This window comes from Lissotriton vulgaris, chromosome 7 (genome assembly GCF_964263255.1).
Source record: "Lissotriton vulgaris chromosome 7, aLisVul1.2, whole genome shotgun sequence".
Lineage (NCBI taxonomy): Eukaryota > Metazoa > Chordata > Amphibia > Caudata > Salamandridae > Lissotriton > Lissotriton vulgaris.
Genome location: NC_141695.1, coordinates 1,619,390,626 through 1,619,416,609, shown reverse-complemented (window position 1 = coordinate 1,619,416,609; position 25,984 = coordinate 1,619,390,626). Strand labels below are relative to the sequence as shown.

General features: G+C 44.5%; 1 protein-coding gene across 2 annotated transcripts in view; it reads left to right on the top strand.

The window, feature by feature from the left end:
- LOC147706109 (embryonic polyadenylate-binding protein-like) overlaps window positions 1-23,626 on the top strand; it is a 552,087-nt gene extending 528,461 nt beyond the window's left edge. For both annotated transcript variants that reach the window (XM_086929033.1, XM_086929034.1), the window contains 2 exons: window positions 518-648; window positions 23,211-23,626. In XM_086929033.1, coding sequence (XP_086785159.1) covers window positions 518-648; window positions 23,211-23,288 — 209 coding nt within the window. In that variant the 3' untranslated portion in view covers window positions 23,289-23,626. The remainder of the gene's footprint in view (window positions 1-517; window positions 649-23,210) is intronic.
- The last annotated feature ends 2,358 nt before the right edge of the window (window positions 23,627-25,984 follow it).

The window sequence follows — 25,984 nt, the reverse complement described above, 5'->3', positions numbered from 1 at the left end:
GGGCTCTTGGCGCACATAGCCTCTGCTGCAGTGCACAGAGACCTTACTCTGCCGCACACAGGGGAAAAAAATTAGAGGGAACATTGCACCTGACAATAATCACAAGTTGAGGAATCGGCATTTAAAGTATCCACCAGAAAGATCATTATCGAAGGTAAGTAATTTGTTCTCCAAGCGTACATTCACATCCAAATTTCTCATGCAATTTGTCCGCCTAGTGAACAATCCGCTCTGAGAGTCTGATGCAGATGTGAATTTCTATCTTTTAAAAAGAGTTTTTAAATTGGCACCAGTGCATCCTGTTTTTTTTTTTTTTAAATAGTAATCCCTTGGTAACAGTAAATTATCTTTTGCTTTGTTCACCACTACAACAGTTGATTGTAGTGAGATTTTATAGCTGATTCACAGGCATTGAGATAATCACTAATAATGCACTTGGTTAAAAACCACTTATAGTAGTGGTCAGGTTGCGTTTGTTCAATCTTACACTCTAAGCTTGTTTTTTGATATGGTGTAGGTGAGCGCCTTTATCCTCTCATTCACGCAATCCATTCTGCATTAGCCGGAAAAATCACAGGAATGCTGTTGGAAATAGACAATTCTGAACTGCTGCATATGCTGGAGTCTCCAGAGTCCCTTCATTCAAAGGTACTGTATAGTGGACCTTACACTGTATTCACACATGTTGTAAATTGTGCTTCCTTTTGCATAAAGGGAAGCTTGACTTAAATATAAGGTTTTACGGTTAAGAAGTCTTGTGGGAGAGTGATACGTGCATCATGAGGACGCCGGTGTACTTCAGAGATGAGGTAGACTTACATCAAGCATGTAAGCATTGAATATAAGAAGAACTGAAAGCTTGTCGCTTGCATTGGTTGAGGTTGAAATGAATTTGTCCTGTTTGGTCAGTGGGTGCAGAGCTGAAAAGTGTAACAGTTTCCTGCCAGAAACCCTAACACTTATCTAAAATGTATGCTGATTGACAGGTCAAACACGCAGGTTCCTCTTGCAAGAGAGTGATCATTGCAGATAAGAGAGTGCCCAAGGGCAGCGCTTAGGTAACCATCTATACCACAAGTGCTATTCCTTGCTTACTGTTGATTTGGGATCTTCGGCGACCAGTGAGGTGGGTAATAATTGGCACATATGGCAGAAACATGTTATTTAAAACAGATCGGCCCCTTAAATAAGGATGTAACCGTGGAAATACCTCAGAGCAAAAATATGTATTTATTTTACATGATTGACCTAGAGATCACACCTACTGGAAACATGTAAATTGATTAATCAAAGGTGTGTGTCTGCAATTCCCTTTGTTCTGTGCCCCCCGAGGCCTTAATCGTTCTTTCCCACTTAATACATGTTTAATTACTAAATGTGTTTTGTTTTTAAACTTGTGTAGTGGTGTTATTCTGATGGGTTAAAAGTTTAACGATATTTAGAGAGGCGTAGTACTTATCAGAAGCCATTGGGATTCGAGAAGATTGTGTTGAAAAGCCCTATTCTCTTTTCTCAGACAGTATTGGTGACTCCAAAACTCTAAGCAAACTACTCACCGTTTGAAGGACACTGGTGTATCTGTGCCGTTGGTGTATTCATGACTCGCTGAGGAGCAAGGCTGTAGGAAAAGCACGTTGAGTTAAATTCAAGATTACATGGAATCAGTGGTGTAGCGTGGGTGGGGCCACAAGAGAAAAATTCTTACGAACATTCTTAGGGACGCAAAATTTTAAAAGAGAATTGAAAGGATATTTGCCTTGCCCCAGGTGCTGGCAGCCTACCTACACAGCTACCTGGAAGTCTACCAATACTACAACTAAAAGAGTTGGCGTACTCAAAACTTTACAAACACAAGAAAGCAAAATTAAAACTTCTGCCTTATGTCAGTCTTGATTCCTGAAACCTGGGTGCACTATGCTAAGAGTATTCGTTCTGCCTCTTATTGGCCTGGTGATGGACCAAACTGATTGGTAAACGTATTAGTTAACTATAAATGTATTGGCTTTTGCTGAGATTCCACCGCTGGATATCCTTGTGTTCACAGATTAGGTAAATTGAAGTTCCACTTTTTAGTTTCCTTTGCCTCCCCAACAGTGAAATAGGTTAAGGTAGAAACTGACTACTCTGACGAATTTCCCAGTGGTGGGGTGGGCCAGAGTAAACAAATCAATGAGCACAAGTGAAAGCAACTAAGGTCCAAAAAACGTATTTGATTAAAAGGTAGCTTTAAATGCAGGTACACACCTGCAACATGGTTGTATTACACTGTTACACTTACTGATGTGTAAAACACAGTAGACTGTTTGATAAATGAGCATTGGGCCAAATAATGATTTGTTTAAGGGGATTGTTTGCGTATTTCCCTTATCTAAACCAACCTGCAGGTTGGAGAGTCAGGTAATGACCAATCCTGTAGAATTGCAAGAGTCTGAGGGAGATAAATGGTTTTATGGTCAAATGTGATTGGTGTGAGATAAGAATCTGAGGCCATTAAAAAATACTAAAGTTATTTTATAAAAAAAAAATATATACTAAAGTTAGTCTTTGCCATTGTCCCTTGTGCTGAAACATCTCAAGCTATTATGGGCGAAGCTGAGAGCATGGGCTATACCGGAGAATATACCTAGGGGCCTACACTTATTCTACTCTGACACCTGGACACAAATCAAGCTAGGGGGCGGGTCACATCTATCATGAAAAGTCTATACATCGACCGGATCAAAACAGGGTTGCGTTTTGGCACCACAACTATTTAATCTATTAATTTCCGACCTTTGGGGCAAATTAAACCACTGTAATGCTCATGCACCGAAACTTGGCAACCTCCAACTTAAATTCATATGGCTTACGCTGATGACATTGTGCTTCTGAGTCTAACTAAAGTGGGCCTGTCTAGACTATTAGCAGTAATGTCAGAATTCCTGGCTGCAAAGAACCTTGCTCTCAATCTGTCCAAGACAAAAACAATGTTAATAACCAACCGTCGTTCAGCGCATCTTAATATCATGCTTGAAGGAAAACAGCTGGAAAGAGTATCAATCTATAAATATCTAGGATACTATATCGAAGACAAACTCACCTTAAACGCCCCAAAAAAATACATGAAGCAAAGAGCTGGAACTTTAATATTTGCACTAAGTACACTGTCAAAAAAACTGGAAGGCCCTTCGTTTACACCCCTACTGACAGTGATGGCCACCAAAGTACTTCCTACCCTATCGTATGCTAGTTTAGCAATGCAGGGCAAGGACGCTATCATTTTAAACAATCGTATCAAAAAAATCTATAAGGTTTTACAACTCCCAAGCTCAGCTTCACCAGCGCAGACGCGCCTAGAATTTGGCCTAACGAATGAGTCACTGGGAAGACTTCACACAAGCATCAGAGTATGGTACCGAATTAAAATGAATTCAACAAATAACACTACGAACAGATTCTTATGGCAGGAATTAGAAAGCCAATAAAACTCAGCAGCTAATAAATATCTGACTTGTGCTCTGGAGCAAACATGCACCGCCAACCTGTGGGACAAAAACCTGCCATTCACTTCCTTTAAACAGGCACTAAATAAGGCGGACACATTTCTTTCGCTAATTACTGATAAAGCCATCTTTTCAGACCGCTCCCATTCTTGAACTGTGATTAATAGTTACAAAAAACTCACCCCGGCTGCCTATCTAGAAACAACATATTCGGTCTTCATTAAAAAAAGGCTAATGGCCCTGAGATTCGGTAAATTACCAACTCTGGCAGCTGCCTATCTAGAAACAACATATTCGGTCTTCAATAAAAAAAGGCTGATGGCCCTGAGATTCGGTAAATTACCAACTCTGGCAGACGAACCGGCCTGGAAACGTTCAGATTCAGACGTCTGTCGACTATGTGGCACCACAAAAGAAAATATAATCCACATCATATGCCATTGTAAGATTCTGAACCGGGAGCGCATGTACTTTTTAAAGAACATTTTTAGGGTCAAGAGACTACGTACCTGCAGGTCTTCCATTATTGGTGTTCGGGATTCAACAGCCCCTATAATAAACTGCAAGCTGATAAAGTTCTTGACAGCCTTTGAAAAGCGATTTGAAGCATCCTCTGAGTAGAGGATGGCCCGCTGGGCACAGCTAACGATCCGCTATGTAGCGTTCAACATTTTTAAAGTATTATTCCAATGAGAGTAGATGTTTCCGAAGGTATTTATTTTGAAAATAATTGCATTTATTAACTTCAAGGTTGACTTCATATCAATGAATTTCACATATTTTTAATTTTCAGAATTCCACAAGTGTTAACAAAGCGTTCCCAATGCATTTCGTGCACAAAGTGCACTTCATCAGGGGAAGCTAAACAAAAAAGATTAATGTACTCAGTATGAGGATAACTTCCTACTAAATACGTAGGTAAACATAGTAATATCTTATACCAAACTAGACATGCGATGTGGTGAATTAGAAGTGGTAAATTGGGTACGGAGTGTCACTATATACTCAGATGATGAGATGTTATTAAAATGGAATATGACGTGATAGAAAAAATGAATGAAGATCCTGGGTGCTTAATGAGTCACTGAAAAATTGTGGCTCTTAAGGGACCTTTTGCATGAGTTTGCCATGGATCAGTGCGTTCTAACAGAGTGAAAACCTAGGTCACCCGATATCGTGAATGTTTAAAGTCACAAAATCTAAACGTTCCGGTGCTCTGTGATAGTCCGTAGTAAAAATAATGTGCTCGTGCAGTATCCTACCTGCAAATCATGCAAGGATTTTTAGGTTGTTGTGGAGAGTTTCCTCTGTGGTGATGCCAGGATCGAAGACGAGCCGGCAGTTCCTCCGTTAAAAGTGTTTGGAGATCAAAATGGGACTGTAATTGTGATTCGACTTGGGCGCCAACTTTAAGTGGTGAAATAAACTAAAATCGTGAACGATACAGAGACGTGAAAGGAGGGTGAAGTATTAGTAATAGATAAAAGTGAAAACCGATGCGAATGGTGAATACCGGTCCTAAAGAAATGATTTCTTATGAGGATATGCTGTAAACAAATATAACATATATGGTTAAATGCATCATGTTCATCAAAATTGCAGGGTCTCATCAGCATGAAGTTTACAAATAGCACGAAAATTCCACTCTGTCGTTGAGACCATCCGGTTTCATTGAGTTCAGAAAGTATATCCAATGATTTTCTCGCTGTAGTAATGTTCGGTTTAGGTCTCTGCCTGAAGTTTTTGTAATCATTTCCAATATTGCAAATTTCCCATTTTGATCTCCAAACACTTTTAACGGAGGAACTGCCGGCTCGTCTTCGATCCCGGCATCACCACAGAGGAAACTCTCCACAACAATCTAAAAATCCTTGCATGATTTGCAGGTAGGATACTGCACGAGCACATTATTTTTACTACGGACTATCACAGAGCACCGGGACGTTTAGATTTTGTGACTTTAAACATTCACAATATCGGGTGACCTAGCTTTTCACTCTGTTAGAAAGCACTGATCGATGGCAAACTCATGCAAAAGGTCCCTTAAGAGCCACAATTTTTCTGTGACTCATTAAGCACCCAGGATCTTCATTCATTTTTTCTATCACGTCCTATTCCATTTTAATAACATCTCTCATCATCGGAGTATATAGCGACAGTCAGTACCTAATTTACCACTTCTAATTCACCACATCGCATGTCTAGTTTGGTATAAGATATTACTATGTTTACCTACGTATTTAGTAGGAAGTTATTCTCATACTGAGTTCATTAATCTTTTTTGTTTAGATTCCCCTGATGAAGTGCACGAAATGCATTGGGAACGCTTTGTTAACACTTGTGGAATTCTGAAAATTAAAAATATGTGAAATTCATTGATATGAAGTCAACCTTGAAGTTAATGAATGCAATTATCTTCAAAATAAATACCTTCTGAAACTTCTACTCTCATTGGATTAATACTTTAAAAATTTTGAACGCTACATAGCGGATCGTTAGCTGTGCCCAGCGGGCCATCCTATACTCAGAGGATGCTTCAAATCATTTATGTCTAACACTCTAAGAGGTAGAGAGTGAAACCACTGGAGCACGCCACACCAGCACAAATTGAACACTTTGAAGCCTGTGCGCCGACCAAATAACCCTTGTTCAGCCTTTGAAAAGCACCTGAAAGCAATATGAAATTTTAAAACCATAAGGTTTTCTATACTATTAACTGTCTTACTGATGTGCAATCTGATAAAGTTCTTGTTGGCCTTAGAAAGGTGGGTAAAAAAAAAAACATCCTTTTTAAATCTTGTGTTTTAAAACTTATTCTGAAGAATTTTACTTGTTTTATTGTAAAGGACAATTTTTTTCTCTTGCTTGTTTTGTTATGGTTTTAATTAACTAAACAATAAAGTTTATATATACATCTCAAGCAGTGGCTAGCCATAGACACTAGGAGTGGGCGGAATTTGCGAAGTTGCCTTTCGTGAAATTTCGCAAAACTGCAAGACTTCTCCGCGAACACGTGGAATTCGGCGTGCTCGCGGAGATTTTGCTGCGCCCCTTGACAACCCGCTGCCATAATGCCTAGAATGCCTATGCTGTGCCAAGGAAAGTCACCTTATTCCTGAACACCAGATTTCCAGAATGCCCATAATATAGTGAAGTTGACCACTGCTTGCCAGGTGTACTTCAATGCCTAAAGAGCCCTCAGTATGCCAAGGAGAGTTACATTATGGGGATGTGGGCACCTGATACCACAGGTGAAGGCCTAAACATGATGGGGGGGGGGGGGGGCCTTCAAATGCCTGCTCCTGGCAGCCACTAGAAAGACACCCACACCCAACCATACACATGCACCCAGATGTACACTGAAGCCCCGAAATGCAAACCTACAGATGGGACACACACAAGGACAAATGCATGCATGCATGGTACGAATGGAGGTTCAAAGCCCAGCTCAACCGGCAACCTCTGGAAAACATTTCTGACAGGTTAGTGCGCTCCCATAGGAGCGGGGCTACTTTGCTCCTTCTCTTCCTGTGCCCCATCTCCTGTGGCCAGTGTCAGCGAGGGATTCATACAGGAACCGCCTCTTGGTTTGCCCTGCCCTCCTCCCCGAAGGGGATGTGGCTGGACCGGAGGCCATTGGCATAGCTAGGCATTATGCCGCCTTTAGCTACTCGTGCATTTGCTGCCCCATAATGTGGCAGGTAAGAGCGGGTTGGTGAAACCGTAGCCCCCAAGTCTCATGCCACCCTGGGCGGACCCATTCCCCCTTTGCTACGCCACTGCCGGGGCCTTAGTGGAGGCCAACCTCCGGGAGCAGAACCCGACTGGACTGGGGGGCAAGGTGAGCAAAGTCAGGGAAGTTACTGGGCAGCATATTAGGACACTGGGCCATAAAGTTAAGCATAGGAATTCAGCCTGGGGGTGGGGGAATTTGAGTTAAATTCCCCCACCCTCAGCTTCCTGGTCACAGGAACTACATAGGGATTGTGCTCGAGAAACTCATGGATGCAAAGACCGCCATCAAGGACTACAGCTAATTGTAGACGGTAGATATGGAAGGAAAGCACACCTGCCTAGCCTCGTCAGTGCTCACTAATTCTTTGGGCTAATTAATGCGTTACTGAATTTGAGCTTCAACTCGGGCACCTGCTTTATTTATATCTGTAAGTGCTTCCTGTTAAGGTTTAATTTTTGTGTCCGGAGCATAGTGCCAGAATGAATCCTGCACTGATATTTATTATTTACCAAGAAGATGACACCGTTTTGTGCCATACCTCTACTCAACTGAAGTACTTTCTACTGCCCCCGAATTCCATTTCATCACAGAAGTTTTTACATTTTCGCGTTCCACGCGGAACGCGAAAATGCCGAAATTGTACAAGTTCCGCGAGCGTAACGGAATTTGTCGCCCACCCCTAATAGACACAGACCAACTCCTTGTCATGTATAACCTCAGAGAGCCTTGGTGGTAGTCCATGGTGAAGAACGCATGTAGAGGCTACAGCTCCTGGGGAAAATCTCCCTGATGAACAATGTAGGATTATCAGCTGTGGTTTCCTGAAACATGTAGCTTACTGGTGCTGAATTAGAGCCCAAAAAGTGCAAGGGGGGTTCTTTACACATAATGTCTTCACTGTTGTGGTTTTGGATGGCTCCTAAAAACTTCTGACTCTGCTCTTGGAAAGCCCCAGGACTGCTTGCCAGATTAAATATAGTCATTCCACAGAATTGTCAGTTTTCCATGTGCTTGGTAATAATGCTTCTAGGCACGAAAACTCCACCGCTAGTATTTGTTTCTGAGATCCCAGACCTAGATCTCAACTATTTAGCACTTGAATTTCATTATGCATCAAGCATAGCTGCATGGTACAAATATGACGCATAGGGAGTCTCCGAGTATTTGAGTGATAAGGCAGAACCTTTATAACTCAGCCCTGGTAAACATTTGCCTGGTCAAGTAGCAAGAGAGATCCGCTCAAAGTGGTTGGGTGTCAGAACTCCATGATGGTCCATGTTCTGTAGTGGCTAAGCTCGGTACTTTATTGGAAAATGTATTTCAGTGATGTTCCTTTGTAGCCTTTAGATGCTTAACAGTGTGAGATCAGTCAGTCCACTTTAAATATTTGGCCTAATTAAAGAGAGATAAAGGTTTGTTGTTACCAGTGGCAGTCTAAGTGGAGACATCCTATCCTTGTCCAGATGGGTTATGAGAGTCTCCATGAACAACATGCTCCTTTTATTTGAACTGCACGTAATATAGTTGAGCATCACTGGCTGCCAGTGGCCAAACTTGTTTTTTCCTTACAGGAGTCCATATCTTGAGATCTTTAGTTGCCTTACTTTCTAGACTGATCCCACATGGCCACAAACTCACTAGTGTGCCCTCCTCGCTTTACCACAGCAATGCCATAATTTCCAGCTACAACAGCACCTTACTCCTCCAATCTTCTGATCACAACCTGGACCTCTTCCGCAATCTCTTCTCCTACTTCAAAAACAAGCTAGTCATGATCACTCCCGTTCCTACTCCCTTGCCTATTCCCCATGGCCTTGCCCTCTTGTTAACCCACGCTCCTCTATTACCATACCAGTCCGCCATTCCCACCTCTCACACCCGGTGGTCACCCAGCTATCCATGGGTTCCATTACTTCCCTTTGCAGCCAATCGTCTACTGACAACTTAAACATCCCCCCTCCATTGACACCTGTCACACCATCACCCCCCCACTCCTTCAGCGTTCCCCCTCCCCCATCTATGCTCCCAATAACAGGTTCCGTCCTGACACCGCCTCCACTCAACCACCCAACTCCAAGGCTCCGTTAATTAACTTTACAAATTCCCGCTCCCCCTATTTCTAAGCCTCCCTTCCCTCCCCTCTCCGTTTTCCCCAACCTTGGACCCCTCAGAAACCTATTGTATGACTTAATGCTTGACCCTATGAATTTGGACGTTGCATCGGACCCGTACAGACATTCTCCTACTATTTTGCAAATCCTCCAACAAAAGTGGTCCTCACACTTTGCTCAACACCTATCTAACACCCAGAGAAATTCCAGCCACTGCTCTGACCGTATCCCTACGTAAACCGGGAGCACCCAGCCTGGCTACATGACTGCACCCGTCCATAATCCCTCCTCCCGACCCAATAGACTAGTTGGACAGCTATCAAACTATGACCTGCTTGACCACTTAGCTTAACCCCACCCCGGCCGCTCTTGCCCACCCGCCACCAAAATCTAGACTATTACCTCCCACGCCTTCAGGTTTTCCCGTCCGTGACTAGGTCTTTATACAAATCCAACCTCAATCAAGTTCCCCTCTCTCATACGCCCTCTGATAGGACCACCTCTAATACGTCCTGAAATAGGCACTACTAAATTTACGCTCAGCGGTGAAACACTCTGCTGACATAGTCCTCGTTCAGGAACATGACATTCTCATGGAGAATATCGGTTTGCACATACTAATGAACATATGGGAGCTTAAACTTTGCCTAGGGCTTCAACGGAGGTCAAAAAGGGAAATTTTCTGATCAATCAAACAGTTGTGACAGAACACCAGTGATAATGATCTTTATTCGGTTTTTACAATTTGAAAAGCCATAAAAGATAACATGATATTAAGAAAAATCATTTAAAAAGCAGTTACATTTAGGTATTTTTAAAAAAAAAGGACTTTACGAAGAGTAAAAAAGGTAGAAAATTACAAGTTTACAAATTGTTTCTATGTCTCATGATGCTTTTTAAAAAGTTTAGTACATGGTATACTGTACATTCAGAGTCCAAACATTGGAGTGATAACATCGCTGGACGACACTGTCTATGACCCCATTTTTTTAATAAGGGGATTAGCCATGTCTTTCGATGTGGGTGATAGAACTTACAGAAAAGTACTGTATGAATGGTGGACTGGCGGGAATGATCATCACAGGGGCACAGAACCATTTGGGTGCTCCAATTGTTTTTATCAGGAAAAGTCACTAGTCTGAAAAATTGGTTCAATCTGAACCTTGTTAGGAGCATCTTTTCGTAGGTGGAAATCTCCAGTGTAAGGTATGGCTGGATTTTCAAGGTCTGTTGGATCAAAATGGCGTGGATGGCAGATTTTTTTGTGGCCATCGTTGCTAGTCTCAGGGAGTCTAGATGGCTCAATGCTATTTGTTTTAGATCTTTTTTAGAGATTTCACTCATTAGTTCTGGGTTATTATAGTATTTCTCAATACCCATATCGTAGAGGAAGTTTCTAATGTATGTGAGCCAGGGTATTTTTTTTACGTTATCCAACTCCATGATGTCTCTAAGAATATTTTTTGTCAAGTTGTTATCTTCGGATAACCAGACTCTTCTCCATAGCATTAAGGGTTGGATTTTGATCAGGTCTTCAATGAGGGGGATTCCCAATTCAATATGCGAGGCATAGATGGAGGTGCCTCGTGATGTTGATAGGAGGAATCGCGTAAAGATGTTTTCCTCTTTTTGAATGTGGCTGGTGTTAGTATGCCCCCAAATACCAGCACCGTATAATGCTATGGATTGGCACTTTGCGATGTATATTTGGAGCAGTTCGACTTGGGGTTTTTTCCCTAGTCTTCTTGAAAATTTCATAAGCGCCAGAATCGCTCTTTTGAAAAGATGTCTCCTGGCCTCAACCGCCGGTTTCCAACTTAGGGCATCATCTATCATGATGCCCAAGTACGGGTATTGTGAGGTCCTTTCAATTCTTTGGTTTTTCAGAAAAATGGATTTTACCTGTTTTTTTCCGCCGCCTGCCACCATGACAAAGGTCTTTTTTACATTTATGTGCAGATCCAGGGCGGCCATGAAATCTGCATATTTAGTCAGTAGCTTCTGTAGTTCAATTGGGGTCCGGGCTAAAATGACGGCGTCATCCGCATAGAGCAGGGCGGGGATCAGGCGATCTTTTGCTTTTGGGAGGTCTCTTCCCCCCTTCAACATGCACTCTCCGAGACCGTTGGTATATAATGAAAATAGAAAGGGGGCCAAGACGCAGCCTTGCCTCACTCCCCGCTCTACCCCAAATGGTGCCGTCAATTCTCCTCTTGTACCAAACCTCACTCTCGCTGTGGCCCCGCTGTAGAGTTCCCTTAGATAATCCAAAAGGGGGGGGTCAACCCCCATCTTACTCAGCAGTGACCAGAGCTTGGAGTGTGAGACACAGTCAAATGCAGATGACAAATCCACGTATGTCATAAAGATTGTTCCTGTTTTTGCGAGGATATACTTAGATGTAAGCAAGGAGAGGTTCAAAACTTGGTCAATAGTTCCAAAGCCCTCCCTGAAGCCAAACTGTAGGTCGGAGAGAATGTTTTCATCCGCTACCCACTGTTGCAGTTTGCCAAGGAGGACTCTGCCGATCACTTTACCCACGGAGTCAAGAAGGGAGATTGGGCGATAACACTTAACGTCTTGCCTATCCCCCTTCTTAAAAATGGGGACCATTATTGATGATGACCATGAGTCCAATAGTCCGAGTTCCGTGGTTGCCATACAAACTCTTGTAATTATTGGGGTCCAGAGGTCGGGGAGAAATTTAAATAAGTCAACAGGAACCCCGTCTGGACCGGGGGCTTTTCCAGGCCTACTTAGGGATAAGGCTTTTTCGAATTCTTGTAGATCGATTTCCAAAGAAATAGGAAAGGTGGCTGGATTGTGTGCAGCCTGTTGCGATTCACAGTTAGATGTTGATTCGAAGATTTTCGAAAAATGACTCATCCATGTGACCTCATCGATGGCCACATCTATTTTTGGTCCGTTAGGGTCAGTTAGTGAGGGGGATTTGACTATTTTCCAGAAAGACTGGGAATCCTTCGCGAGTGCACTCTCGTGTAGTGCTTTCCAAAGGGATGTTTTTAATTCTTTTTTCCTCACCTTTCTGGCAATGGTATATTCTCTTCTGAGGCCCTGGATCTTTATTGGGTCTCTGTTAGTTTCTCCAAGGGCTTTCCTCAAGTTGGTTTGTGCTTTTGTGCAATCTCTGTTAAACCAGCCTGTAGTCTTTGTCTTATTTTGGTTGTGAGGTCTGGTTAATAGGTTTTTGACATGTTCTATGATAATGTAAAAATTTTCTAAAATTTGGTTTGCCTCTGCGTTGGTATCAAGACATATCATGATGTTTTTGTAAGCGAGATTAACAAGTCTCTTCGTAAGGGTATTAGGGTCCACTTTATTCCATTTAATAGTAAAGCCATTTGTCTTATGCAGCTCGAGCCTATTCTGTGATAGGGTGTTGGCTATTGTTACCATCAGAGGGTTCGGGTGGGATAGTTGGAGACTAAGGCTGAGGGCGGAGTGGTCACTGAGACAGTTTTCCAAGATTTTAAATGTTCCAACTCGCGGTTTTAGAGCTTCTGTAATTAATATATAGTCCACGGTGGTCTCATGGCCCCTTCCTTTATATGTTGGCTCAAATTTATTACTAGTTTGTTCCACGGGGTTCAAAATATAGAGATCCAAGTCTAATAATATTTTATTCATAGCAGACCCCGATCCTGAATGGGTGAAATGAGTTAGAGGAGTATCTAATTCGTCTACTATTCCACAGACGTCGATGTTCGGGCAGGGATGCAGATTGAAGTCACCGCCCCAAATTATGTAGGAAGAATCCACTTTCTGCTTATGATGGATGTGTTCTGATAACTTATCTTGGATCTGATCAAGAATGATTAGAAATTTGTCAGGGTCCAAGTTGTTATATATGTTGACTATTGATAGACGGATTTTGTTCCCTACAGAGAGCGTAAGAATCTGAAAGTTCGGGAGAAGGTCAGTCTTGATGATCTTTATGTCTGCGATGGTATTGGCCATATAGGTTACCAGACCCCCCTTAGGTCTACCCGAAACACTCGGAAGAGCGGGAGAGTTGAAGGTTCTATATCCCACTAAGTGGAGGGCCGCCATTGCCCATGTTTCTTGAATGGATATGATTTGATAGTTGTTAAAAAAGGCTGCTGCCGATCCATCCTCAATCTTGTTGCGAAGTCCAGCTACGTTCCAAAAAATCATGGAAAACTGGGTGGGTTCGGGCTGCTGCACGACATTATGATTATGTGGTATGGGTTGTATGGGCCCCAGGTTAGGGTGTAAAAGGGCTACTGTAGTTGGTAATGGCTCCGGTGAGTTGGATGTTTGTCAATCGACCATTTCCAGGCCACTAAACCTGTTTGCGGTCGGGAAGCCTAGCCAGTGTTGCCCATTGCTGGTGCCTTCATAATTGGGACCAAATGATTGATAGGATGGTCTCTCCCATTGATCCCAGTTTCCAAATCTTTTTTGAGGACCCACGATCTGCCATGGGACTTCTCGCTGCTGATAGTTTGGATTAGCTGGATATCTGAGATTAGTAGGTTCAGTAAGTCGCATTACAGGATTTATGGCGGCGGATTCAAGCTCCCACGGTTGCGGGATAGGCTTCCTCCACATATTATCAAAAGTGCGTTGGTGGTTGCTGTTATTGAACCTTTTCGGGTAGAAGTAGGACAGGGGTCTTGTGACAATCCCCCCGGAAGAATTGTTATGATCCCATGAACAAATATAGTCAGCGATGTTGGGATCCTCAAACGTAATGACTATACAGTCTCCTCGGATAGTTTTTTTCCTATAACCTACCCACGAGGTCCTAGACACTGAGGCGATTTTACTTTTCCACGGTGGTGGGACGGGGCGATTAGTATTCAACCAAAACTGGACCTTGTTCTTTAATGACCAGTTTGGTTCTGTCCCTTCACCTGTAAGTTCGGGGACCCCCGTCATAACTACCACATATGGGGTGGCCTCAGGTGGTAAATTAAAGGTAGGCACTTGTTCACTAGTCGATCTCGGGACATTTTTTGTTTGTGGTGGTTTAGAATTTGTCGGTGCAGGAGTTTTAGGTGCAGGTGTTTTGGGAACAGAATTATTAGTGGAAGTGGGGTTTTTGGTAAGTGATGGTTGGGGACTAGCCTGGGAGGGGATGACCAAAGGCGTAGAGGTCGCCTTCTTATGATTAGTAGGGTTTGTCTGAGGGATCAATATAGTTTGCTTTTTAGACTGTGACGGAGGTTTAGTTACAGTTTTCTTTGGAACAGTATGTTCTGGATTTACAGCGGGCTTAGTATGAGGTTGTGGGGGTGCGGGTTTTAAAAAGCCGCTGATTTTTGCTAGGTGCCTCTCTCTATTACTAAGTCTAGTTTCTAGTGGGCGTATGTGGGAGTTTAAAAGGAATGCTATCTCTGCGGTTAGTTTTGCTATTTCTCGTTGTCTTCCTATATGTTCTGAGGTTAGTGAGTCTGGCATTAGGAAATCACAAGAATCACGTGGAACATGATGGATAGTTACCACGTTATTAGATGGGGGAGCAAGGTGATTGGTTGCGATTGGGGCATTTGTGTCGATAGACAGCGTTGGATGCTTAGATATTGTGATGTTTTTGATATGTTCCAATGCGTTTTTAGTATTCCGTTTTTTTACTGCCCCCTCCCGCTTGCCTCTCGATTGTCTGATTTCTTCGGGCGTGGGGTCAGGAAACATGTCGGGGGTGTTCTCAAGATCAGTTTCTGAGAGGGATACGGATATTTGTGAGGCTGACAGATCGACGTTATTAGGTAGACTAAGTCTATTTGTCGTTGTCGCAATTTGCGTTGTAACTGGGTTTACTTCCGGGGTTTTTGCTGTAGCAAGTAATCCCATTGATGAGCGACGTGCAATTGCCAGTTCCGTTGACACTCTGCCCTCAATTAAACTTATGCTCTGATCTATGAAAGTGTTCGCTTTGGCCAGAAAGTCATCCATTGGACCTAATAATTGGTCGCCTATGCCATTCTTATTAGGTTTCTTTTTTTGTCTGGTGGATCTTGTATTCATTTTACAGGAATAGTACGCCTAGGGTCGATATAAACTTGGCCAAATAATGAGGAACTCACGTTGATTATTTACAAATACCTATATTAAGGGAGGCCGAATGGTAGTCGTTAGGGTGGTGGGCCGGACCGGACTCTTCCGTACTCTAACGGCCTCAAACGGCCCTGTCTTTGCCCAGTCTTAGCCCGGGCTGCGTCCCGCGCTGCGGGAGTGAGTGGCCTTTATGTAGGAAGCTGCACCTGGGCGGGGGGCGGGCCAGCAGGGAGAGCGGACCGGAAGCTCTTCCTTGGTCTTGCAGGGACTTCTGGGAGTTGAAGTCCCCGCACGCTCGCAGCCCTGCTGGTCTCTCGCGCCCCTTACCGCCTTGCCGCTGTTGGTCTTGCGTGTTCTCCACAAGGCTGCTGTCGATGTTGTAGTGCAGCGATGCGGCACCCGCGGAGCGGGTGCGGCGAGGAGTTGGCAGAAGACCTCGTGTGGCGATGCGCTAAGTGCCCTGGTTCGCTTCAGAAGTCCGTCTCGCTGGGTCAGTGTCCTCCGTTTAAAGAAGCTGGAAAGTAAGTGTCCCGCTAATGGCGGGAACGGAAACGCTTTTTAAACAACTTTGTTGGGCGGGGGGCGGGCCAGCAGGGAGAGCGGACCGGAAGCTCTTCCTTGGTCTTGCAGGGACTTCTGGGAATTGAAGTCCCCGCACGCTCGCAGCCCTGCTGGTCTCTCGCGCCCCTTACCGCCTTGCCGCTGTTGGTCTTGCGTGTTCTCCACAAGGCTGCTGTCGATGTTGTAGTGCAGCGATGCGGCACCCGCGGAGCGGGTGCGGCGAGGAGTTGGCAGAAGACCTCGTGTGGCGATGCGCTAAGTGCCCTGGTTCGCTTCAGAAGTCCGTCTCGCTGGGTCAGTGTCCTCCGTTTAAAGAAGCTGGAAAGTAAGTGTCCCGCTAATGGCGGGAACGGAAACGCTTTTTAAACAACTTTGTTGGGCGGGGGGCGGGCCAGCAGGGAGAGCGGACCGGAAGCTCTTCCTTGGTCTTGCAGGGACTTCTGGGAATTGAAGTCCCCGCACGCTCGCAGCCCTGCTGGTCTCTCGCGCCCCTTACCGCCTTGCCGCTGTTGGTCTTGCGTGTTCTCCACAAGGCTGCTGTCGATGTTGTAGTGCAGCGATGCGGCACCCGCGGAGCGGGTGCGGCGAGGAGTTGGCAGAAGACCTCGTGTGGCGATGCGCTAAGTGCCCTGGTTCGCTTCAGAAGTCCGTCTCGCTGGGTCAGTGTCCTCCGTTTAAAGAAGCTGGAAAGTAAGTGTCCCGCTAATGGCGGGAACGGAAACGCTTTTTAAACAACTTTGTTGGGCGGGGGGCGGGCCAGCAGGGAGAGCGGACCGGAAGCTCTTCCTTGGTCTTGCAGGGACTTCTGGGAGTTGAAGTCCCCGCACGCTCGCAGCCCTGCTGGTCTCTCGCGCCCCTTACCGCCTTGCCGCTGTTGGTCTTGCGTGTTCTCCACAAGGCTGCTGTCGATGTTGTAGTGCAGCGATGCGGCACCCGCGGAGCGGGTGCGGCGAGGAGTTGGCAGAAGACCTCGTGTGGCGATGCGCTAAGTGCCCTGGTTCGCTTCAGAAGTCCGTCTCGCTGGGTCAGTGTCCTCCGTTTAAAGAAGCTGGAAAGTAAGTGTCCCCTGGTTAAGTGCCCACCAAATTTATAATCAAGGTAAAAACTTCTGTAATCTGATTGTGGGTAGTCAGTTGATACCCCCACATTTTTTCTGCATACTAAGTTACTTTTTGATCTATTAACTGAGCAGCACCAAAGGAGGAACTGCGTACTGCTACTTTTTTTTTTTTTGCCGGTTCCTATTTTGGTTTGGGAAAAACCTAATCCTTGTAATTGGCAAGATACAGTGGCATAACCATTTATTTTGGGTTCCTTACTATTATATTGACTCTCATAACTCCAAGAAGAGAACAAAGTTTGGTACTACCAGTGAGCGGTCTGTGACTAGTTTACTCCTGTGTGAGATTTTGTAAAAATTAGAGTAAGTGACTTTCAGGACAGCCAAAGTATTATGGTTTCAAGTGAGGCTTTGTTGAGCATCCATGCGGTGTTGGTCATCAAAGTATGGAATCAAACTGCAGAGTACAAGGAAATTGTTTGATATCCACAATATAGTGTTCTGCTCTAATGATGGCATGTAATGGGCGGGTTTTGGAATGCAATGCGCACTACCCTGCAAAACACGTGTTGACTCATACAGCCAGAACCTCTCTTCCCTCTGTGTTAAGAGAGCAGAAGCCACACTGCCTGTCCTTCTGAACTACTTTAACAGTCATAAAACCAGGTGTTCCTGTATATACCAGTTGATTTTTAACTTGTACAGTAATTTTCTTCTACTCGGCAGCCTATGTTCCAAGTTATTCCAAATGGAAGGCAGCCCAGTTCCCAGTCCTGAGGAGACCCAGACTGGGTCGACATGGGTCATGAGCCTAGTTCCTCTGACCTTATTTAAAACTGGACCATATATACCACTTAATTAAGAAACTATCCACATCCTTTTGTGAAAGATTGTGTAACTGGCACATGGTTTTTGTGAATTGAATTGACTTTATCTTGCACTGTTTTTATTCACTGGTGACGGGACGCTTGCACATCACAATATTTATTTTATTTATAAAGCTTTGTATAGCGCAAACATGACCCTAGTGGGTATCAGAGCGCTTTACATGAAAGGAAGGTAGGGTATAATTGAGCTAGCTAAAATAATCAAATATATGAATGAAGTACAGAGCATTGAGAATACACAAATTACTAATCTTGTTCTCAAAGGTAGTCTGCAATGAAAAGGTCCGGCATCATGAAATCACAGGTATGGTCACAATCAAGAAACACAGAGGTGATAGCTTAGGGTAAAAACGTGTTCATCAGAAATGATTTTGCTTCTTTTTTGAAGGAGGTGGTAGATGAGATTAGGCGAACATCCGGTGGCAGAGAGTTCCATATCTTAGGTGCATCACTGAGAAAGCTCTGTATCCCCTTATCTTTTTATGGAAACATTGTTTTCTGTAGCAGGGAGCTCGCGCTTTGGTACAAGCTGCAACCCCCCCAATTTTTCAAGGTTTTGAACCACATAACTGGGGATATTGATAAGAAGGGCTTTATGCATTATGCATGCTATCTTTAGTTCAATTCTTGCCTCATAAGGAAGCCAGTTCAGGGATTTCAGAGCCAAGGAAATGTGCCTGGTTCTTTTTGTTCCAGAGACAATCTGGCAGCCATGTTAAGGGAGGCCCTTAGAGGGGCCAGCTTGTATCTAGGTAGACCGCATTGCGTGGCACTACCGAAGTCCATTTTGGGCAACACAACATCTTTAACCATGATTGAGGTCCTACTGTGGAGGTAAGGTTTAAGTTTCTGTAGAATTCTCATCTGATAATTTGCTCCTTTGGTGTCCGTACCTATGTGATATTGCATATTCAGATTTTTGTCTATTATAATTCCCAAGGATCTAGCAGACTCTAGGATGTGATGAGAACAGTTGAGTGCTGTAAAATGTTTCATCCACAGATCAATTTTGGGAATGTTGTTCGGAGGTGAGATGAGTAGGAATTCCATTTTAGCGGCGTTGCACTTGACATGGTTGTCGGTAAGCCAAAGATGAGTGTTTTGTAAAGTAGAGGTGAGGGATATGGTGTTATCTGGGGAGGAGATTTCGATATACAATTGTGTGTCATCTGCATAAAGTGATAATGTTACAAGATTTTAAGGAGTCTTCTAGCGGTTCCAAGAATAGATTGAAGAGAATGGTTGAGAGAGCTGATCCCTGTGGAACACCAAGAGTGACCAAGGAAGGCGTAAAAAGGGATTGATTCATCTCGACTTGTTGGGATCCGTTGTGAAGGAATGAAGTAAACCATTACAATACGACCCCTAATATGCCCACCCTTCATTCAAGTAGGGTCAGCAGACTGTTGTGTATAACAGTGTCCAAGGCAGATGAGTCGAGTAGTATCGGAAGGCATGTTTCTTTTAAATCCAACATTTTTTAGCTCCTCCATCACGTGAGTGAGTGCTGATTCAGTGCTGTGACCATGATGGAAGCCTGATTGGTGTTGGTCAAGGAGTTGAAAATTGTCTGTAGAGTTGGATCTGGACAGATTTTTCCTGGACCTTCACAAGAGAGGGATGTTCGAGATAGGTCAGCAGTTGTTGGAATCTGAGCAATCTCCATTTGTTTTTTTTAAAGTGGGGGTTATCTGTCCTACTTTGAGACAGTAAGGCAGAGGTATTCAAACTTTTCCAGGTTGAGCCCCCCCCCAGATGTTGGGCCCCCCCCACCACCCGACCGAAACCTCGGGAATCCGGCACACCACATGATCGACTGCAACGCGCACACCACGGGCCATATCCGGCAAACAATGCTCAACACAACAAGAGTGCCTAGCAAACTGCATGCCTGTGAGTGGGTGTGGCGAAACGACAGAGGCGTACCACACAGCTCAAAACACAATTCTCCAAGGCAAAGGAAGTCATCACAACCCTCCCCATCCATCATGTACACCTTGTCATCCACCAACTCCCCCACCATTCATTCCTTCCCTCCATCTGTGCCCCATCCACATCCAAACCCCTTCAACCACTTGCAAACCCATCCACCATCCATCCCTCCATCCATCCATCATCTCACCCATCCATCCCTCCATCCACCCCCTCACCCATCCATCCATCATCCATCCATCCCTTCACCCAATCCATCCCCTCACCAATCCATCCACTCTTCCACCCATCCATCCACCCACTCATCCATCCAACCACTCACACCTTCACCCAAGCTATCCTCCCACTCATCCATCCACTCCTCCATCCACTCCTCCATTCATTCATCCATCCACTCCTCCATTCATTCATCCATCCACTCCTCCATCCATTCATCCATCCACTCCTCCATTCATCCATCCACTCCTCCATTCATCCACCCACTCTTCCACCCATCCATCCACTCCTCCACCCATCCATCCACTCCTCCACCCATCCATCCACTCCTCCATCCATCCATCCACTCACTTATCCATCCAACCACCCACCCTCTCACCCATCCAGCCATCCCCCCACCCACTCATCCATCCACCCAGTCACTCATCCGTCCACCCACTCAACCCCCTACTCATCCACCCACCCATCCATCCCTCCCGCTCTCCACCCTCCCCCACTCATGCATGCACTCTGACCCATCCATCTCCATGCTCCTCTCCTCACCCATCTATGCACACACCTGCCCATCCACTCTGCCAATCATTCATCCATGTCCTCACTCATCCATCCATCCTCCCCCTCTCTCTCCATTCTCCCCTCACCCTCTCTCTCCATTCCCCCCTCACCCAGCCACCCATCCCTCCATCCACCCTTCACCCATCCACCCACTCATCCATCCGCTCATGAATCCATCCATTGACCTCTCATCCACCCCTTCACTCCTCCATCCATCCCCCGTCCATCCACCCTCCTCAATCACCCATCCATCCCCACATCCACCCCTTCACTCATCCATCCATCCATTCATTCACCCCTTCACCCACCAATCCATCCATCCATCACCTCTCTCATCCATCCACCCACCGACTCGTCCACCATCCACCCCCCATCAATCCATCTACCATTTCACTGATCCATCCATCTCTCCACCCATCCATCTACCCTTCCAACCATACACACATCCATCCACTCCCATCCATCCCTCCACTCATGCATCCATCCTCTCTCCCACCATCCATCCACCCCCCCACCCACACATCCACCATGTCACCCACACATCCACCATGTCACCCACACATCCACCATTCCACCCACACATCCACCATTCCACCCATCACTCCACCCATACATCCACCACTCCACCCATACATCTATTCACCCACATGGCAACATAACGGACGTCTGGTGGCTGGCTCCACCCGACATCTCTCGCTCTCCCTCTAGCTGCCTCTGTCTCCCTCGCTCTCTCCTTGTCTCCCTCGCTATGCCTCCCTCGCTCTCACTCTGTCTCCCTCGCTCTCTCTCACTCTGCCTCCCTCGCTCTTCCTCTGTCTCCCTCGCTCTCCCTCTGTCTCCCTCGCTCTCCCTCACTCTGCCTCCCTCGCTCTCCCTCTGTCTGCCTGTCTCCCTCGCTCTCCCTAAGTCTGCCTGTCTCCCTCCCTCGCTCTCCCTAAGTCTGCCTGTCTCCCTCCCTCGCTCTCCCTCTGTCTGCATGTCTCCCTCCACTACTCTCTCTCGCTCTCCCTGTCTGCCTCAGTCTCCCTCGCTCTCCCTCGCTCTCGCTCTGTCAGCCTCTGTCTCCCTCCCTTGCTCCCCCTCTGTCTGCCTGTCTCCCTCCCTCGCTCTCCCTCTTCACCTCACCATGCCTGTGTGTGCCCGGGCTGACACAGCTTCTGGGCACACACACACTCAGCCAGCCAGCCGCACCCAAGCACTTCACACCTCTTTAAGAGACCATTCGCATGCTAATGAGCTTTGTTCAGCTCTTAGGCCCCTGCAGCCCCACTCTGACGGAAATCGCCCACCCTCACAGAGAGTCTCTACATCACGTTGCCACAGGGACAAAGGAACGGGCACAAAGGGAAGATCGGAGTGGAGCGCGCCCCCCCCCCTGAGATGGTGCCGCGCCCCCCCAGGGGGGCGCGCCCCACAGTTTGAAGAACCCTGCAGTAAGGGATGGTGCCTTGACGTAGCGAGACATTTCCAATCTTAAACCATATGGGGACAGTAATGGCTTTGATCTCTTTGAAGATGGTCAGAGGTAGAGGATTAATGAAGTGATTAGATAGGGTTGAGGATGAAAGGTTGTTGTAGATATCACGGTCATTGATTGATGCGAAAGTGTGCCTGGAGGCATTGTTTTGGGACCTGCCCGAGTAGATTGCTCCATTCACTTGGCTTGGGGAAACTGTGGAAAGATGAATAAGGCAGCTGGGAGTAGTTCCTTCGCTGATAGAAGTTTGTTCTTGATAGGAAGCCAACACTTCACAGTTGGGGAGAGTGATTTCTCCAATGTACAGCATTCAGACAGTTTTTTGCAAAAAACAGTTTTCCTGTGTATACATTTAATGTCATGATAACAAATGGTTGCTTAAGTTAAATAATTGAAAAATTAAGTTAGAGATTTCTTTTTGATCAGTCCTTTTGATTTGTTTATACTACCAAGCATTAGAAGCTGTTCACACGAGGTACCCTTTTTCTCTATATAATTGTAACAAGTCCCAGTAGGACCCCTGGTAAAATTCTCTCAATCTATGTATGTAGGTAGAGGTATTTGTAGAACAAAAACCTACCTGCAAACTAAAGGATCTGATCATAGTTGTGTGTGCAAAGTCGGTGGTTGGGTGTAAAGGATGCTTACATGAATTGTAAGAAACGGGACACACTATGGCTAGATGTCTTATTATGGATTAGGTGAGTCCCAAAACAATTAGTCCAGTTACTTCTTGAAGTGAGGGAGAGAGTGGAGCTTCATGGATCTGGGTAGGAATGAAGTATCAGACCTTTAAAGATCCCATACAAACTGTAACTCTCAGATTCTTCCCTTTCATGCTGTATAAGATATTAATAATACATTTGGTAAGTAATCTGTTAATCCCAGTGGACTGGCTTGGTTAACAGCATCTCACTAAAGAGATATGCCTAAAGAGAATCCCATTGATCAAGGTACTAATCATGCGTATACGCGTCTCCATGTCCCTTCGTTATGATTGGGTTTTCACATTTTGAATGTTTTAGTAGTTGCCAGAAACATTTGAAATGTCTGCCACTGGTCAATAAGTGCTGAGAACAAGTAACTACCATATTTGACAATTGTAACGTATGGATGAAGCATTCAGAGTTAAATGCAATCTTCTTTTATAGGTAGAAGAAGCAGTTGCAGTACTCCAAGCACACCACGCAAAAGAAGGGACGCCTAAAAGTGGACAAGCTGTTGTTTGACAAAGTCCTATCTGCAAAGCATTGCAAGAAAAAGTTTTTGTCCGGGTAGCACATACTTTTTCTCCAAGGACATTTGTGGAAGGAACTTATTTAGCTGTGTGCCTTTGACAAAAATCGGAACGGAAATCTTGGAAAGTATTGTCAAATTGACTATGAAGATAATTTAATTAATTTTTTTGTATGTATATAGAATGTTATATATAAGTAAACAATTATTTTCAGCCAAAAGCACATAGCTGAAAGAAGAAAAAAATTACTGGAAAGAGCAACATTTGTTTTCTTTGAAATTATAAAAGCATTTGAATTTGTTTTGAAATAAAATGAGGTATATCAATGCAATTATTTTGGCAGTATCAAGATTCCTCTGGAGCAGTGCCCTCAAGATGTCCGCCATGAAGCGCAAACTCTACAACGATAATAACAGTGGCTTACAGTAGCCAGACAAGGGAAGGAAGATTTGGGGAGGAGAGGTGTCCTGCTGGGAGGGAGACCTGGAATGCGCGATGACTAGAATCATTGACCCTGTGAATATGAAAAAATTAATATATCACTCATAAAGACACTCTTGGTATCAACCGTTACCTGTGGACAAATGGGGTAGAGGTTTACTGAAGAGCTTCCCTCCATAAACTTTGAGCATGAAATGTATTTGATATCTTTTTTTCTTTCTCCAATTCTTTTAACAGATCCATTTTTCTAATGTCTAAATGCTTCTTCATTGTACATCTTCTTTAGATACATCTCTCTTCTAAGGGCTTATAAGAGTTGTAGTTCTTCACTCTTAGTGTCCCTCAATGAGTGGGTCTTAGTTTGAGAATTTCCCTTGATTAAGATCTTTTAAATGTCTTCTAAGCAAAAAAAAGGGTGATGTTCAGCTTTACATCTTATTCATTTTTTTTTCAATTCAAATAACTTTATTCGATTGTAAACATTACAGTCATAAAAGTACATTTCATCAGCAAACAATTAAAAACAATCCAGATAATTCATTTGACAAGTAAATGATCCAGTAAACAATATAAGAGAAAAAAGCAGCGGGCAACATAAGCATGAGCATTATTTTAAAATACAATAAATACATAAATAAATTCATTTATAAAAGATAAAAGTGCCCAAGGCATTAGCAGCATAGTTATCCATCCATACTTTTCCTGAAAGTGATAGCTGATTTTAAAAAGTTACAAACAAATAAAGTGCAATCACATTTCAGTAGTTGGAGATAATAAAGTGCAGGTTTAATCTGTGCAAAGTTCCGTTTTTTGAGGCACGGTTTAAGATATAATTTCCAGGGTAAAGTGTAGTAAGGGCAAATAAATAAAAAGTGTGCCAGGTCTTGCGGAGACTTCCCGTCGCAGCCGCAAGCTGGCAACACCTCACCCCGGTGAGCCCCACTTGGTACCGCCAATAAGAGATGGAATAGGTCAAAGCAGAACCTTATTAACAGAAAGCGTTCATAGCCAGTCATGGGCCATGATAAGTAAGGTTCCATTTGTGGACAGGTTTTAAGAAGTAGATGTTTCCTAACACTGTCCTTCTGTAGCTCAACGTCTTCCCTGTCAGTACATCTAAGTGTTAACATGGCGTTTTTTACAAAGATAACATCGGGTTTCGTGATCAGATTTGGAGCTAAAAACAGATCAGACCGGCCAATTGACGACAAACAGTCCTTTATATACTTCAACCACGGAACCTTAAACCTACCATCCAGTGTTAGGGCTTCTTTTAATAAGGCTTGGGTGAGAGGTATATCTTTGTTAATCCAGCAATTCAACCAGCACAGTACCGGGTTCACTGCTATTCTGTCACTTAGATAGGGAACACCCAACTCCTCATGTACCGAAAAATTCCCAGTTCCCCTTGATAGCCTCAGTATCTTTTTCAGAACATTATTTTCTGTAACCTCTAGGTCCCTTATCTTACAGTAGCCCCAGAGCTCACTTCCGTAGCAGGCGACAGCAACACTTTTTGCCTGATATAATTTAAGCTAAGCGGCCGTCGGGCAATTTCCAATTTTTTTCGCAAAGCCAAGAATGGCCGCATTGACACGTGTTGCCTCACCCTTCTTTTTGATAACAGCGGGGCCCCAGGATAATTTATGATCTAATAGGACTCCAAGGTATGAAAAGGTGTTGGTGATAGGGATTTTTTCTCCATTTATACAGAAAGAATTAGTTTTCTGTGAACCCTGTCCTGTTTTCATGACGTAGGACTTAGAATTAATAATGCTTAGCCCACGGGACTCCATGAACTTAAAGAAGGAATTTAGTAGTTTCTGAAGGCCATTTGCTGTTCTAGAAATGAGTACAGCATCATCTGCATAAAGCAGCACAGGAACCCCCTTGCGCTCTACAAGGGGGTAGTCGGCTTCAGTTTTTAGCAGATATTCCTCCAATTCGTTGATGTACAAATTGAAGAGGAATGGAGCCAGGATGCACCCCTGTCGCACACCCCGATTTATTCTAAATTCACCCGTTACTTTTAAATCTTGAGTGTAACGAACGTTGGCTCTTGTATCCGAGTGCAGATCAGCCAAAAAGTTAACTAGATTCCTCTCTACGCCATTTTTATCAGGGTTGCCCATAGTATGCCTCTGTCCACGCAGTCAAAAGCAGACGATAAGTCCATAAATGCCATATAGACAGTTCCTTGTTTGGCCAGGGTATATTTACTTAGGATCAGATACAGGTTTAGACATT